The 16,052-nt window shown below is 43.4% G+C and overlaps 1 protein-coding gene across 5 annotated transcripts in view; it reads right to left on the bottom strand.

Moving 5' to 3' along the window:
* Positions 1–15,284, bottom strand: part of zeb2b (zinc finger E-box binding homeobox 2b) — a 56,259-nt gene extending 40,975 nt beyond the window's left edge. For 2 of the 5 annotated variants that reach the window (XM_039656513.2, XM_039656516.2), the window contains exon 1: positions 15,077–15,161. In XM_039656513.2, coding sequence (XP_039512447.2) covers positions 15,077–15,149 — 73 coding nt within the window. In that variant the 5' untranslated portion in view covers positions 15,150–15,161. Of the gene's footprint in view, positions 1–15,076 lie in introns of all 5 variants that reach the window. The other 3 variants (XM_039656512.2, XM_089133673.1, XM_089133674.1) reach the window with 2 other exon arrangements.
* Positions 15,285–16,052: the final 768 nt, after the last annotated feature.

Genomic DNA, 16,052 nt, shown 5'->3' with positions numbered 1-16,052 from the left:
TGGTCATTTTAGAAGAAAATTTCAAATGGCACTTAGAGGCTTTTGCATCTGAACTCTTACTATACTGCTACACATAAACAGAAGAGGAGATCATAACTCTTATTTATGTCGTTCAGTTTGCCCACACAACTCAACAATTCATTCTTGTGATCAATTACAAAAGCTTCGGGCCTCAGGACTCCATTTTCTGTGACACACCAGATCTGCAGATCTTTCCCACACACTCGTCCACACACTCGTCCACACACTCGTCCACACACTCGTCCACACACTCTTCGTCCACACACTTGTCCACACACTCGTCCACACACTCGTCCACACACTCGTCCACACACTCGTCCACACACTCGTCCACACACTCGTTCACACACTCGTTCACACTCCTTTCTCATGTCATTTTACATCCTTTTGTCTGTTTGTAGTTATGTATGTGCATGTTGCAGGTGAGTCACATGTTTAGTGGCAAATCAGAGAGTTTTAAACGAGCTTTAAGGCCAGGGTAGAGAGAGAGGAGAGAGAGAGAGAGAGAGGAGAGAGAGAGAGAGAGAGAGAGAGAGAGTCACACCAGGTAATATCCTTTTGTTCAAACACAAAGTGTTTTCGGACGCCCCAGTTGTCAGGAGCGATTGTGGGGAAATAAATAAAGATGATGTTTTGAAGGAAAGCCGCTTTATGGATATTCAAACACAGACGATTTCAGCGCATGTACATTTCGATTTTTCCGCACCCGTTCTCCGATAATGCGGAACGTTTTTATTTTATTTTTTTTCCCAATCATTACAGCGCTTTAGAGGAGCGAATCCTGCGAGAGACGGAGGCCAGAGCTCTTCTTTGCTCATGGACACGAAAATTCATTTCAATATATTTACCTCTATGAATATTTTTTTCTGTTTCAGTGGGAAATAATAAAGAGTAGCGCCGGCTGCCCGATGGTGGAAGATCCACACACACATTAGAAAGGGAAATTGCACTCAGCAGGATGAAAAATCATTGTGTTTCCCCAGGTGAAAAATATTGTTGCTTTGCTTAAAAGTGCATGCAAGGCAAGCCGCGTTATTAGAATGTTTAAATATTAATTCTTCCAGCGGGTAGTAAAGATGATCGAGACACTGTGTCAACTCTCTCTCTCTCTGCAAACAAACAAACACACAGCGCTTTCATTACTGCAGACTTGAGCCACGCTGTACACTTTAATAGTAAAAGCTTCTGGGATCCGCAGATTTCATCATTTTATGGCTGTTTGCGCGCAGATGAAAGAGAATAATTTAAAGACTTTAGTTTGTTCTTGCGAGGGAGATTTAAGTGATGCTAAGAGCCAGGATGTTTCAGATCGTATCATCTCCACCTCACCTCGCTGAAAACCTGTGTGTGAGTGTGTGTGTGTTTCTGTTTATATTACATTGTGTGGACCCACAAGTATAGTAAAACCTGAGCATCACCTACATTGTGGGGTCCAGCCGGCGCTCCCAATGAGGAAAACAGCGGATAAATCAGACTAAGATGTAAAAATGTGTGAGCGAGCGAGCGAGTGAGTGTGTGTGTATGTGTGCTGCCACATCTGAAGAAACGTCAAAGTAAATTGCGATTGATCCCACATGTCAGTCCGCACAGGTAACAGTCAATAACCTGCGATCACGAGTGTGTGTCGAGTAATTAAAAAGAGCTCTCTCTCGCTCTCTCTCTCTCTCTCTCTCTCTCTCTCTCTCTCTCTCTCTCTCTCTTCAGATCATCTGTTTCTCGCCCCTCGTCGCTACAGAAGAAGCACACATTGAGCGGATTCTGGAGTTTGCTGACACAAAGCCGGCTCATTTCTGAGGATCTTCTGGCTTTCAGGTAGAAGTTCGGAAGTCTCTCTCTCTCTCTCTCTCTCTCTCTCTCTCTCTCTCTTTCTCTCTCTCTCTTCAGATCATCTGTTTCTCGCCCCTCGTCGCTACAGAAGAAGCACACATTGAGCGGATTCTGGAGTTTGCTGACACAAAGCCGGCTCATTTCTGAGGATCTTCTGGCTTTCAGGTAGAAGTTCGGAAGTCTCTCTCTCTCTCTCTCTCTCTCTCTCTCTCTCTGCTCGGTGTGTGTTCGGTGCGCGCGCAGACGGAGTGTGTGAAGGCACTTTAAAAGCTCATCAGGCGAGCGCTGCACTTGTAGGAAATTCCTTATTCATGACGAACAGCCCGAGTCGAGGTAATGACTCAAATCAAGGTGGCCTCGCAAATGTTTAAATCTACAAGGACGACGAGGCCATGAATAATGCAGAATAATTTGCATCTAAATTTTTTAAGTGTTCTTTATTCAAAAACTAAAATGCGGCTTCGATTAAACTTTGATGGGTTGAAGCCGAGTCGCATTCACTGAAATTATTTAGAGGAGCCGAGAGGATGAGCGCGACTGCCAATAAATAGTAATTAAGTGTGAGCTGCTGGACACGGACGGATAAAACACAACCTGTGTGTGTGTGTGTGTGTGTGTGTGTGTGTGTGTGTGTATGCATAGGTAGAAAGCTTTGACCCACAGTCATTCAAACACACACCTGCATTGTGTTTGTGTGTATAAACATGCAGAATAAAGCTCAGACTCATCTTACCTGCTGCTGTCATCCACGGGCGATCGACATCGGGACACACAGGGAGAGGGAGAGAGAGAAACGGGATATTGATTAATGTGGTGTCTTGTGTTATCTGTATCCTTTGTTAAAGCTCACACACAGAGATCTCACGGAGAGATGACATTTAAGACGCGTGCAATAAACACTGAGGGACAATATCTCTGATCCAGAGAGAGAGACTTGAAGAATAAACTTCACATGTGAGGGTTTTATATCCCAAATAATGTGTCTGTGAAAATTCAGCTCGAAATACCAGATCATTTATTATAACTCGTCAAATTTGCCCCTTTTTTGGGGCGCGAGCAAAATTTTTTTTTGTGTGTGTGTCCCTTTAAATGCAAATGAGCTTTAGCTCCGCCTCCGTTCAGAAGAGGGCGGAGCTTCAGAGACTCCAGCAATAACAACACAGGCCGATCTCACTGATCCAGGGTCAGGAGTAACAGCAGCGAGTCTTCACTCTCATGCTGACTAGAACAACTAAGACTAAATCAACTAAAAAATAGAACATATATAAAATAATAAAAATTAAAACTAAAAATATAAATATACTTACTATAGTAATAACAGTAAATAATGCATAATTACAAGGAACTAACCCTAAACCCTAACCGTAACTCTATGTAGTTCATTAATATTACTCAGTTCTACATCAATGTATCTGTCACCTTAAATCTAATTCAAAATATTAACAAAATCTATAACAGTACATCAATGATGATAAAATGATAACACAAATCAATTACACAACCAGCAGATATTGAATTACCCCTTCATGGGTGAATGTAGAATTCAAACAAAAAACCTCTTTCCTCTGGATTGTGTTCCTCAGTCAGCAGTCGAACTACAGTAACAGGCCTGTGCTATCAGTGTGATATCGACACACACACACTCACACACACTCATCATCAAAGACAGACGAGAGATGCGCTCTGAAAAAAGTGTGTCATTTCTACAACGTGTTACTGACAACTCACAAGAGTACAGCAGAAGACAACCCAGAGGCCCACACACACACACACACACACACACACACACACACACTCTCTCGCATTCGAGATATGAAAGAGATATTATTTTCCTTGGACTCTCGTCAGACTTTCAGACCCGGAACTGTGTGTGTGTGTGTGTGTGTGTGTGTGTGTGTGTGTGTGTGTGTGTGTTGTCTAACAGCTCGTGAAGGAAGTGTGTGTGTCGTCTCACAGCTCGTGATGATGAGTTTGTATCTAGAGAATAATCCAGGATAAGCTCTTTGTACGTCTGAAAGAGCGACTGATGTCTATCAGAACACACAGCAAACAATACACACACACACACACACACACACACACACACACACACACACACCAGCGGCACAAAAGCAGGAATCTGAGATCTGATCTTCAGTGATCCTGATAAACGGATAAAACTCTGTGTGTTTGATGAACCAATCAGAAGCTCTTCCTGAACGAGGAGTATCTTCATCATGGCAGGTCTGAGGGTGGAGGAGTCGGGAGAACACAGTGGCACTGGTTCCTCACACACACACACACACACACACACACACACACACCTGCCGAGCGCTGGTTCTTCTACTCCTTCTCTTCCTAATTTTACTAATTTTTCTACTCCTCCTCATTTTTCCCTCCTTCTTCTCTGCCTCCTCATTTTCTCCCCCTTCTCCTCCTTATTCTACGACTCCGCCTCCTTGTTTCCTCCCCCTTCTCCTCCTCCTCCTCATCCCCTCCCCATTTCTGCTCATTCTTCTCCTGCTCATCCTCCTCGTTTTCTCCTTCTTCTCCTCCTAATTTACTCCCCCTCTCCTCCACCACCTCCTCATTTTCTCCTCCTTCTCCTCATTTCCTCCTCTTCCTTCTCCTCCTTATTTTACTTCTCCTCCTCATTTCCTCCTCCTTCTTCTCCTCCTCCTCATTTTCTCCCCTCTCCTCCACCTCCTCATTTTCTCTCGCCTTCTCCTTCTCCTCCTTATTCTACTACACCTCCTCCTCATTTTCTCCTCCTCCTTATTCTACTCCTCCTCCCCTCCTCATTTCTTCTCATCCTTCTCCTTCTCCTCCTTCTCATTTTCTCTTCCTCCTCCTTATTCTCCTTCTCCTCCTTATTCTACTCCTCCTTCCCTCCCCATTCCTACTCATTCTTCTCCTGCTCATCCTCCTCGTTTTCTCCTTTTCTCCTCCTCATTTTCTCCCCTTCCCATCCTCCACCTTCTCATTTTGTCCTATTTTTCCTCATTTCCTCCTCCTCCCCTTCTACTCCTGCTTCTCCACTTTCTTATTTTCCTCCTCCTCCTAATTTTCACCCTTTCTCCTCCTTTTTCTCATTATTTTTCTCCTCCTCTTTCTACTCCTTCTCCTCCTCCTTTTTCTCCTCCTCCTTCTCCTTCTCTTCCTACTCCTTCTCCTCCTCCTTCTCCTTCTCTTTCTACTCCTTCTCCTCCTCCTCTTTTCTTATTTTCATCCTCCTTCTTCTCCCCATCCTCCTTCTAATCTCCTTCTAATCCTCCTCCTCCCCTTCTACTCCTGCTTCTCATCTTTTTTATTTTCCTCCTCCTCATTTTCACCCTTTCTCCTCCTTTTTCTCATTATTTTTCTCCTCCTCTTTCTACTCCTTCTCCTCCTCCTCTTTCTACTCCTCCTTCTCCTTCTCTTCCTACTCCGTCTCCTACTCCTTCTCTTTCTACTCCTTCTCCTCCTCCTCTTTTCTTATTTTCATCCTCCTTCTTCTCCACATCCTCCTTCTAATCCTCCTCCTCCCCTTCTACTCCTGCTTCTCATCTTTTTTATTTTCCTCTTCCTCCTCATTTTCACCCTTTCTCCTCCTTTTTCTCATTATTTTTCTCCTCCTCTTTCTACTCCTTCTCCTCCTCCTCTTTCTACTCCTCCTTCTCTTCCTACTCCGTCTCCTCCTCCTTCTCCTTCTACTCCTCCTCCTCCTCCTCTTTTCTTATTTTCATCCTCCTTCTTCTCCCCGTCCTCCTTCTAATCTCCTTCTAATCCTCCTCCTCCCCTTCTACTCCTGCTTCTCCACTTTCTTATTTTCCTCCTCCTCCTAATATTCGCCCTTTCTCCTCCTTTTTCTCATTATTTTTCTCCTCCTCTTTCTCCTCCTCCTTCTCCTCCTATTTCTACTCCTTCTTCTCCTCCTCTTTCTTATTTTCCTCCTCCTTCTTCTAATCTCCTTCTAATCCTCCTCCTCCTCCCCCTTCTCCTCCTCCTCTTCATTCACCTCTTTCCTCCTGGCACGGAGTTGAAGGTCCTGCTTTCTCACGCTCAGGTTTATCTCGACAGCACAAAAGCAGAGCCGCAGTGAGCATCGCATTTCTGTCTGTTTGCATCAGTTTTGGCCTGTATAATTCATTTAAATTAGAGCAGAAGCTCGGCTGAGTAATAAACCCGAGTTGGGCTGCGCTACGGTGTAAATGAAATGTGAATATTTTACTGATGAAAATGCAGAAATGCTCTTACTCCACTTTCCTGCATTATAAATAGAGGGCTTGACGAGCGAGGAATGCTTTATTGTCTTCTCTGGAAGCACTAAAAGGCTCCGTCGCAGGATCGTTCTCTCTCTCAGCGCTGACAAACATCTTTCTCTGCAGAGCTTTCGTCCCAAACCAGCTCACACACACACACACACACACACACAGCCACACACCACCTGGAGTGTGAAACACACACATGGAGAACCACTCAGGCCTCTTTTGAAACTCATCTGCCCTGAAGATGTAATAAAATTGACATATTGATTCCTTTGAATTTACGAATGCCTGTTTCATAAACTCCATTTCCAAAGCTTAGAGCTCCGTCATTTTCCCCCAAATGGATCAATTATGTGCCCACGTAATCCAGTTACCTGTGAAATCCAGCAATACTCTCGCCCTCTCTCTCTCCACACACACACACACACACACTGCTGTGTCCCGTCTATCACACACTGAGCAGAAGCTCATGCAGGATTAGGATGAATTATGCTCACCTACATCCATTACATTTGAAACATTGACAGAAAATGAACTCAACACTCGTTGTTTAACGTCGTCACGTCTTTAGAGCGCTTCTTTGTTCAGGCTTTATAGTGCAAATTAAAATCAGACTGCCAACAGTTCACATAGTTCTACACACACTCCTCTACACACACTCTTACAGGCAGTGTTTAGGTTAAGAGTGATGACACGTGAAAGCAAACACATCGTCTCTTCTGCTCAGCAAAGCTGCATCTATTCCGTCAAACATGAAATATTATTGTAATGTGAAACAGCTGTTTTCTGTCATTTATTCCTGATTTGATCATCATTACTCCAGTCACATGATCCTCCAGAAATCACTCTAAAATGAGGATCTGGTGTAACTGTGAATATATTTTATTTTTCAGGATTCGTTGAAGAACAGAGAATTTATGCATTTATTAAAAATGGAATTGATTTGAAATCTTTTGTAACATTTCAAATGTCTTTATTGTCACTTTTGATATATTTAATGTGTCCTTGATGAATTAAAGTATTAATTTCTTTAAACAAGGCCAAACATTTCAACGCTATTGTACAAGTCACTCACATCTTCAGAACTGAATCATAGAACAACTGAATTATGAAATTAAATTCGGTTGTTTATGAAATTAAATAATGAGTATTTTAAAGAAATGCATTTTAAATGTTTCATTTTGTAAAATCACCCAATAAACATCACCTTAAAAACAAGAAATAGCAAATAATAAATACTCAAAATATGAAGGATTTCTGACATAGCCTGATAAAGAAACTGTGCCGTGCAAACTGTGTGTGTGTTCTGTGTGTGTTTGTGTGTTGGTTGTGTTGTGTGTTCTGTGTGTGTTCGGTGTGTGTTCTGTGTGTGTGTTTAGTGTGTGTTCTGTGTGTGTTGTGTGTGTTCTGTGTGTTTAGTATGTGTGTGTGTGTGTGTGTGTGTGTTCTGTGTGTTTAGTGTGTGTTCAGTGTGTGTTGTGTGTTCAGTGTGTGTTCGGTGTGTGTTCTGTGTGTTTGGTGTGTGTTCTGTGTGTGTGTGTTTAGTGTGTGTGTGGTGTGTGTTCTGTGTGTTTAGTGTGTGTTCAGTGTGTGTTGTGTGTTCAGTGTGTGTTCGGTGTGTGTTCTGTGTGTTTGGTGTGTGTTCTGTGTGTGTGTGTTTAGTGTGTGTGTGGTGTGTGTTCTGTGTGTTTAGTGTGTGTTCTGTGTGTGTTGTGTGTTCAGTGTGTGTTGTGTGTTCTGTGTGTGTTGTGTGTTCTGTGTGTGTTGTGTGTTCTGTGTGTGTGTTGTGTGTTCTGTGTGTGTGTTGTGTGTTCTGTGTGTGTTGTGTGTTCTGTGTGTGTGTTGTGTGTTCTGTGTGTGTTGTGTGTTCTGTGTGTGTGTTGTGTGTTCTGTGTGTGTTGTGTGTTCTGTGTGTGTGTTGTGTGTTCTGTGTGTGTGTTGTGTGTTCTGTGTGTGTGTTGTGTGTTCTGTGTGTGTGTTGTGTGTTCTGTGTGTGTTGTGTGTTCTGTGTGTGTGTTGTGTGTTCTGTGTGTGTTGTGTGTTCTGTGTGTGTGTTGTGTGTTCTGTGTGTGTTGTGTGTTCTGTGTGTGTGTTGTGTGTTCTGTGTGTGTGTTGTGTGTTCTGTGTGTGTGTGTGTGTTGTGTGTTCTGTGTGTGTTGTGTGTTCTGTGTGTGTGTGTGTTGTGTGTTCTGTGTGTGTGTTGTGTGTTCTGTGTGTGTGTGTTGTGTGTTCTGTGTGTGTTGTGTGTTCTGTGTGTGTTCAGTGATTACTGCATACCTGCGCAATAAAACATTCCTGCAATCTCAGTCATGGGACGGATTTATGAATATTGAATAAAGGAATGAAGATCACACACCGAAACAACAACAACAGCACAACTCGAAACTGAAGACCAACATCAGCTCAGTGTGTGTGTGTGTGTGTGTGTGTGTGTGTGTGTGTGTGTGTGTGTGTGTTCAGCAGGTTAAGGGTCACTGCGCTCTGGAATACCTGTCAGATCACACACGACCCAAGCAGTCGAGTGACTCCGAGAGGACTAGGATCAAATCATAATAAAGGGAAATTCTGGGAAGCGTGTGTGTGTGTGTGTGTGTGTGTGTGTGTGTGTGTATTCTTCTGTTTCAGCGCCTTATATCCGTATTATTATCACTGGCTGATAAACACTCGTCCTGATTGGCTGGTAAATCTGAAAGTGTGTGTCGTACGAGAAACGGAGCTTTAAAACACTTCCCGTGTTTAGCAAACACACCGCAGTGCATGCTGGGAAGCGCGAGAGAGTGAAGTGAACAGCGATTCGTCCGTCTGCTGCTAACGGCTCGTTCTCTTACACCGCACCTGTTCGGGACGAGCCGCCGCGCGGCGTTAATCACGCGTTAATGAACGGCGTACAGGAGGAAACGCAGCAATCATAATGCGGAGAAGGATGATTTCCCACATTAAACTGTTTTGTTTTCGGTGGTTCTGTTGATTATAAACACGTTCTATCATCTGTAATTTACTAATTGTTTTGCAGGAGGAAGAAACCAGAAACGGACTCTCTCCGTTAGCAGATTAACCCTGTGTTTGCTGGAGCTGAGGAGCGCATGTGTGTGTGTGTGTGTGTGTGTGTTCTTCAATGTAGACCTATAATAACGCAGCGACCTGACGTGTTTACAGCCCTCTCACACACACACACACACACACACGAACACACCCTGACCCCAAACACACACACACACACACACACACACACACACACATGAACACACCCTGACCCCAAACACACACACACACACACACACACACACACACTGCTGTCAGCTTCTCGAGGCTCGACTGAGTTGATTTGATGGAAGACCTCGAGGGGAAAGTCCTGCGACTGATGAACACTTACGTCAAGCCGATTTGGCACCGCTGGGAAAAGGTAACCTCTGCGTCACTCACACACACACACACACACATATACACACTACACACACACACACACACACACAAGGGTAAAAATACTGGGTTTGTGTGTTTGTGTGTGTGTGTGAGAGAGAGAGAGTGTCTGAGAGTGTGTGTGTGTGTATGTGGTGTGTGTAGTGTGTATGTGTGTGTGTGTGTGTGTTAATTGCACATGAGTCTGTCTGCTGCTGTAACTGCCCACTCCTCTCAGAAAGGCAGAAATGAATATTTAATAACTTTAATTACTGAGAGAAACGCTTCAACCGTCCTTCACTAATTATGAGCTCTGATGACGTTTGAGAAGCGACTCCAAACACACACTCCGAAAGAGACACAAACACACACTCCGATTGAGACGCAAACACACACTCCGATAGAGACGCAAACACACACCAGTAACTTCCATAAACCATCGAGTGTTTCATTCGCAGGAGAGCGAGAGCACAAATATGACTTTACGATCTCCGGAGGGAAACACACACACACACACACACACACACACACACACTCTGAGTCTCTCAACTCTTCACTCACACACACACACACACAAACACTCACTGTGTGTCTCTAAACTCTTCTGTCACTATGATCTTACACTGGATCTCCAAACACTTTTACCTGAAATAAAGTTGATCAAATCTGGATCTAAAGCTGTGGAAATTTTGCATTGATTTCAGCCGACAATTGCTCACACACACACACACACACACACACTGGTGCGTCTGGGAAAGGCTGAGGACAGGCTGTCTGTGTGATTAGCGCGGCTCCACCTGAGGAGGTGTTTGTTTGACATGTGTGTGTGACAGCGGAGAGACGGTGCTCTGACGGCCCGGGCAAACGAGGCTTTATCTGCAGTCAGAGTCCATTAACTACAACACACACGCCAGCAGAGAGAGAGAATGTGTGTGTGTGTGTCTCCTTGGCACACTTTCCCTAACCTTAAAGCAGCGCGGCGGTGTTCTGCTGAGACCACGTCAAAGTCTCACACACATCAAACGCTTTCCTGACACTCTCAACAGAGCAACTTCATCTCCCTGTAGAACAATACAGGAACTGTGTGTGTGTGTGTGTGTGTGTGTGTGTGTGTGTTGAGTTCCTGATGTCATGATCTGATATCTACATCTCTTATTGATTGACTGACCTTGCCAGAAGAGAACCGACAATCATCAAAGAGAAACAACCTCTGAGTGTGTGTGTGTGTGTGTGTGTGTGTGTGTGACTTCTCTATCTCTAACCCTTCACAAAAACATAAATAATAACTTTCTAAACATTAAAAAAATAAATCAATAATTAAACCAGCGGCTGGGTTAGTCCATATTTGACACAAACATGAGTTTAAACAACCCAGCATTTTTTGGGGTTTAGTTATAGTTAATATTATAGTTATCGTTATATAGTTATAGTTATTATTATAGTTATTTTTATAGTTATTATTATAGTTATAGTTATTGTTGTTGAAAATGCAGTTGTGTATCTTTTGTTTGTTTCTTTCTTCTGCAGAATATTGCCATCAAACTCATCCTGCTAATTTATACAGCTAAACCTGCATAACGGCAGCGTGTCCAAAACACGACGTGTGTGTGTGTGTGTGTGTGTGTTCACACCTGAGCAGCAGAAGAGCGAGTCACACCAGCTCTTCCTGCAAATGAACATGTTGACACCTGAGACGCACACACAATCTTACACACACTATTATGATGCACAAACACAGACAATGAGATCTGAAGCTCACGATCCCTGTGTGTGTGTGTGTGTGTGTGTGTGTGTGTGTGTGTGTGTGTGTGTGTGTGTGTGTGTGTGTATCACTCACTGGTATTGCTAGTAAAGGATGTGCAGCTGGCGGTCGAGTTGGTCGTGATCTACACACACACACACACGACTCAAAAACTCGTCTCGTCGTCTCTCGCTCGGCTTACTCTCCGCACAACACACACAACTATACAATACTGGAACACACACCTCGCGATCAGTGTCGCTTAGAGGAGAGAAACATCCGGCGTTACTCACACACACACACACACACACACTTCAACACTCTCACCTGAAACACGCCAATCATCAGATTAATATTCATAAATAACATTTATATAAAAAATATATGTATCATTTATATATTTATATTGAATTATATATTTATATAATATTTTATATAACCATAATGTGTATATTATTATTATTATTATTATTAGTATTCATATATACACATACTGTACATAAACATCAAATATGATGTTAAAATTATTTTAAATTTTGAACATTATTGTGTTGTTCTATGATCAGTCGTTTATTAATAAACGTTAATATGTTCGTGGAGTGAGTCTCGACGGCGTTTCCAATCGCAGTTACGGAGATCTGCTCGACTCATCTGAAGCATTCGTTACAGCTTACAAAAATATACAAAGGTTCAAACAAACACATTCAATTAAATTATCTAAACACACACACACACACACACACACACACCTGTTCCAAACGGCCTGATTCTCTTAACTGAGTGTCCATGAATAGAGCAAACATATCGCTGATGCGTAACACTATCTGTGCGTGTGTGTGTGTGTGTGTGTGTGAGGGTCTATATAAGGGCCGTAACCAGGGGAGGCCCAACAAACATCCACAAACACCTCCGTTATTCTCTCTCTTCACCCTCCCTCTCCTGCCTTTATTCTGGGTTTCTCCTCTTCTGTCGCTCGTCCCCCTTTAAAGCCTTTCTGAAGCTGAATGCAAATCTGTGTGCTGGCAGAGAGAGAGAGAGAGAGAGAGAGAGAGAGAGAGAGGGCTGGGTTGTGATTAAGGAGAAAGGCCATGTTCTTTGTTCGCCCTCGGGGAGTGTTTACCGGTGCAGTCGCTGGATGTGATATGAAAGGCAGTCGGTCAGCGCTGATGTGAGCGAAAGTGAAGTCACACCTAAGGCATTTCCAGAGCTCTCTCGCTCTCTCTCTCTCTCTCTCTCGCTCTCTCTCTCTCTCTCTCGCTCTCTCTCTCTCTCTCTCTCCGTTAGGCCAAAATATCTTCACACAAACCACAGCGATAAAGTACAACTGGGAGCACTGCAAAGTGAAATCATGAGTGTGACCTCGAGGAGCTTCTCCTGCGACACACACACACACACACACACACCGTCACAGACCCGAGTGCAGTCAGGTGATCAGTCATATCCAATAATCACTGTGACATCATCATTCATAAACGCGTCTCCTGCACGTGTGTGTGTGTGTGTGTGTGTGCGGGATGACGGCGCACAGCATTATTACATTAGATCCAGTATTCAAAACAAACACGAGGGGCGGGGCATGTGACAGTTTGATTGACAGGCACTTAGATTACAATTAAATAAACATAAGCATTGGAAGAAAATCACATGGTTTTAATTTAAGGTTCATATTTTTTTAATGGATTTATGAAATCCTGTATTTGGACAGATTCTGAATCACTTTTAAGGACGATACTGAATTATTCCACGAAAGCTCGGTTTGGATCGCGTGATCAGATTCACAACCCTGCGACACACACACACACACACACACAGCGGGGACTAATCTGGGTACGCTTTATTTTACAGTGTCCGTGTGTTACATGTCCTCACCATATTTATAAGAGTAAATTATGCATAATTACACTAACTCTAACCCTGTAGTGGGAACATACAGGGGCTTAAAATAATTCTCATAACAATGACACCTTAAAATAAAGGGTTAGATTTTATTTGACTGTGTCTTTGTTACAGTGTAATTAGTACTGAGTACAAATAATTTACATTAAATAGGGTTAGTGTAATTATGCATTAGTACATGTAACACAGAACGACTGTAAAATAAAGCGTAACCCGAATCTGAATCATCAGAATCACACACACACACACACACACACACTCGCAGACGCAGACGAAGAGCGACACATCCTCCTCTTCCTCCAGACTCTCTCCGCGGCTCACCTTACCCCAGCACAGGTACGAGCGGAGGGGCAGAAACACACACACACACACACACGGCTCTGTGCGGCAGGAAGCCTGTGAAACGCGTCTCGGGACAGGAGGAAGTGTGTGTTCTTCCTGCCGAGTGTGTGCAGGACTGTGACGAGCAGAACCTCTCTCTGCGTGACCTCTGAACTCCGAAAACTGCCATGCAGGCGTACAGTCAAATAAGAGAAACACACACACACACTCACACGGCCGAACCGAACCTCAGCAGCCGGAGACTTCACACACTCCAAGCTTCTTTCACTGCAGTCGTGTAAAACTCCGACACACACACACACGCGTCTGCCGCTGGAGGACACACACCGGGTTTAACGCTTCATTTCATATTTCATTAACACAATATGTACACACTTATATTGATCATTTTTAGCATTTGCCTGCGCTCTAAAAAATGCTGGGTTGTTTGAACACAAATTTGGGTCAAATATGGACAAACCCAAATGTTGGGTTAAAATTTTCATTTAAAAAATGACAAAGTGAAAGTTGAAGTTAATATGTTAAATGACTTTTTTAACCCAACATTTGACCCAAATTTGGGTCGAAACAACCCAGCATTTTTTAGAGTGCGAGTCTCGCAGAGCACACCTGAGTGTACCTGAGTGCAGCAGGTGTGTGAGATTTCTCTACATCACTGATTATTTCATGGGTCCTCGTTTTAAAACAGTCACGAATATCTGGACGCATTATTTTATTTTTATTTTTTTCCACTGGATCGTTTTTATTTCTCCCTAAACAATTAATTTAGTAATTGCTCACAAAATGACAAACATTACAAATGAATATTTCAGGACCGTTTGCACGCTTTTATTTTCACGCAAATCACTCGCACGCCGTCTCTCAAACACACACGCATCTAGTATTGTGTGATCTGCATTATTACACACTCGAGCACAAACCGTGTGTTAAACTCAGAGCTCGAGACACTTGTGCGGCTGAACACACTCTCGCGCTCCGATTGATTTTTTAGCGGATCAATATGAAACATTTCATAAAGGAAAGAGGAAGATGAAGTGATCGGACAAACAGCAGCTCCAGTGCGAACTCTATATACTTTATAGAAAACACTCGTGCGCGCGCCACCACACACTGACTCACACACACACACACACACACACACACACATCCCTGAAAACACCACAAGTTTATATGTTTAAAAATATATATCTGTGCTTCACAATCAGCATTCTGCATTAATGCAAAAAAAATGTGTTTATCAATACACTCCCCCCTACACACACACACACACACACACACACACTGAAACGCCTCTAATTCCCGCATCTGAGAATGAATGAAAAGAACGCGCCGAGACCCACAGCAGCTTCTCCAGCACTCCTCATGGAGAGTCGCGGATCCACAGGCGGACAATCACAAACTTTCATTTCCAAACTTGTGCGGAAACACACACACACACACACACACAGAGAGAGAGAACGGCGTCCGTGGCCCGTGTTTACATCACGGCCGATCAGTGCAGTGTGTGTCCGTGCTGTTCAAAACTGAGTCCCATCTGGACTCGGATCTGTCCGCTCGTCCTCATCATCTCTCCGCGTCCCGCGCGCACACGCACACACACACTCACACACACTCGTTGGCTTACCGTGTTTCCTCCGCGGGTTGGCTTGTTTCCTCCTCTTGTACCGAGGGCCCTCCGCCATGATCAGCTCCCGCATTGCCGCGCGTGGATCAGGCGGTCTGCATGGACTCAGACACAGGGTGAACCGCTCCCTCTGGCAGCCCATCAGCCCAGAACACACACACACACACACACACACGGACAGCAGTGAGAGAGAGCCGCGGTCCTGCATCTGATCGACTCATGCACATCTAAATAAGCAGTTTAAGAGCGCGCGCATGTCCTGTCGAGATCATCTGACGGAAACACAAAAGCGCAATAATAACACATTTATATTTGACGAGCTGATAGTCTATAAACTGCGGGTTGTTTTGTTTTTATTCCTCGAATTTATTTATGGCGGAGGTTAAATCGCATATTTATTAAGGGGTTGTTTTTAGGCGTAAATGCGAAATATAATAAAACGAGAACACGCTAACATTTTTCATTATTAATTATACAATTTGGATTAACTCCATGAAATATATTTTTATTTCCAATGGACTCTTTCTGCGTGTTTAGCTCTTCCCGAAAGTATTAGTACTGAACACACAGCATTTAAAAACTTTGTAAAATAGGCTCTATAATTTCTCTCTAGTGATAACGACTGTGTGCTTGAATAAATAAGAAACGCGTTCATAATCACCCATTCATCAAATATCTAAAAACTGCACAAATATACTTTTGATTTGAATTTTGAAATTTTGAATTTTTGCTTTACTTTACATAAATGATATATTTTGTAAATGCATGTAAATATTGTGTTTATAAATGTGTTTAAATTAGCAGCTGGATGTGCATCACTGATCTCGCGCGCTGCAACATCACACACAAAATATAGTTTTGCGAAATCTTTCAAAATCTCCAATCCTCGCGTTTGTTCCTCTCGCTCTTTCTCTCTAAAATAAGCCGTGAGTGTCGAAGGCGTTGCTCCAGTGTGTCGCGCACCTGCACAGGTAAG

This window comes from Pimephales promelas, chromosome 8 (assembly GCF_988280905.1).
Source record: "Pimephales promelas chromosome 8, fPimPro1.hap1.1, whole genome shotgun sequence".
Classification (NCBI taxonomy): Eukaryota; Metazoa; Chordata; class Actinopteri; order Cypriniformes; family Leuciscidae; genus Pimephales; species Pimephales promelas.
This window is presented reverse-complemented; position numbering and strand designations above follow the sequence as displayed.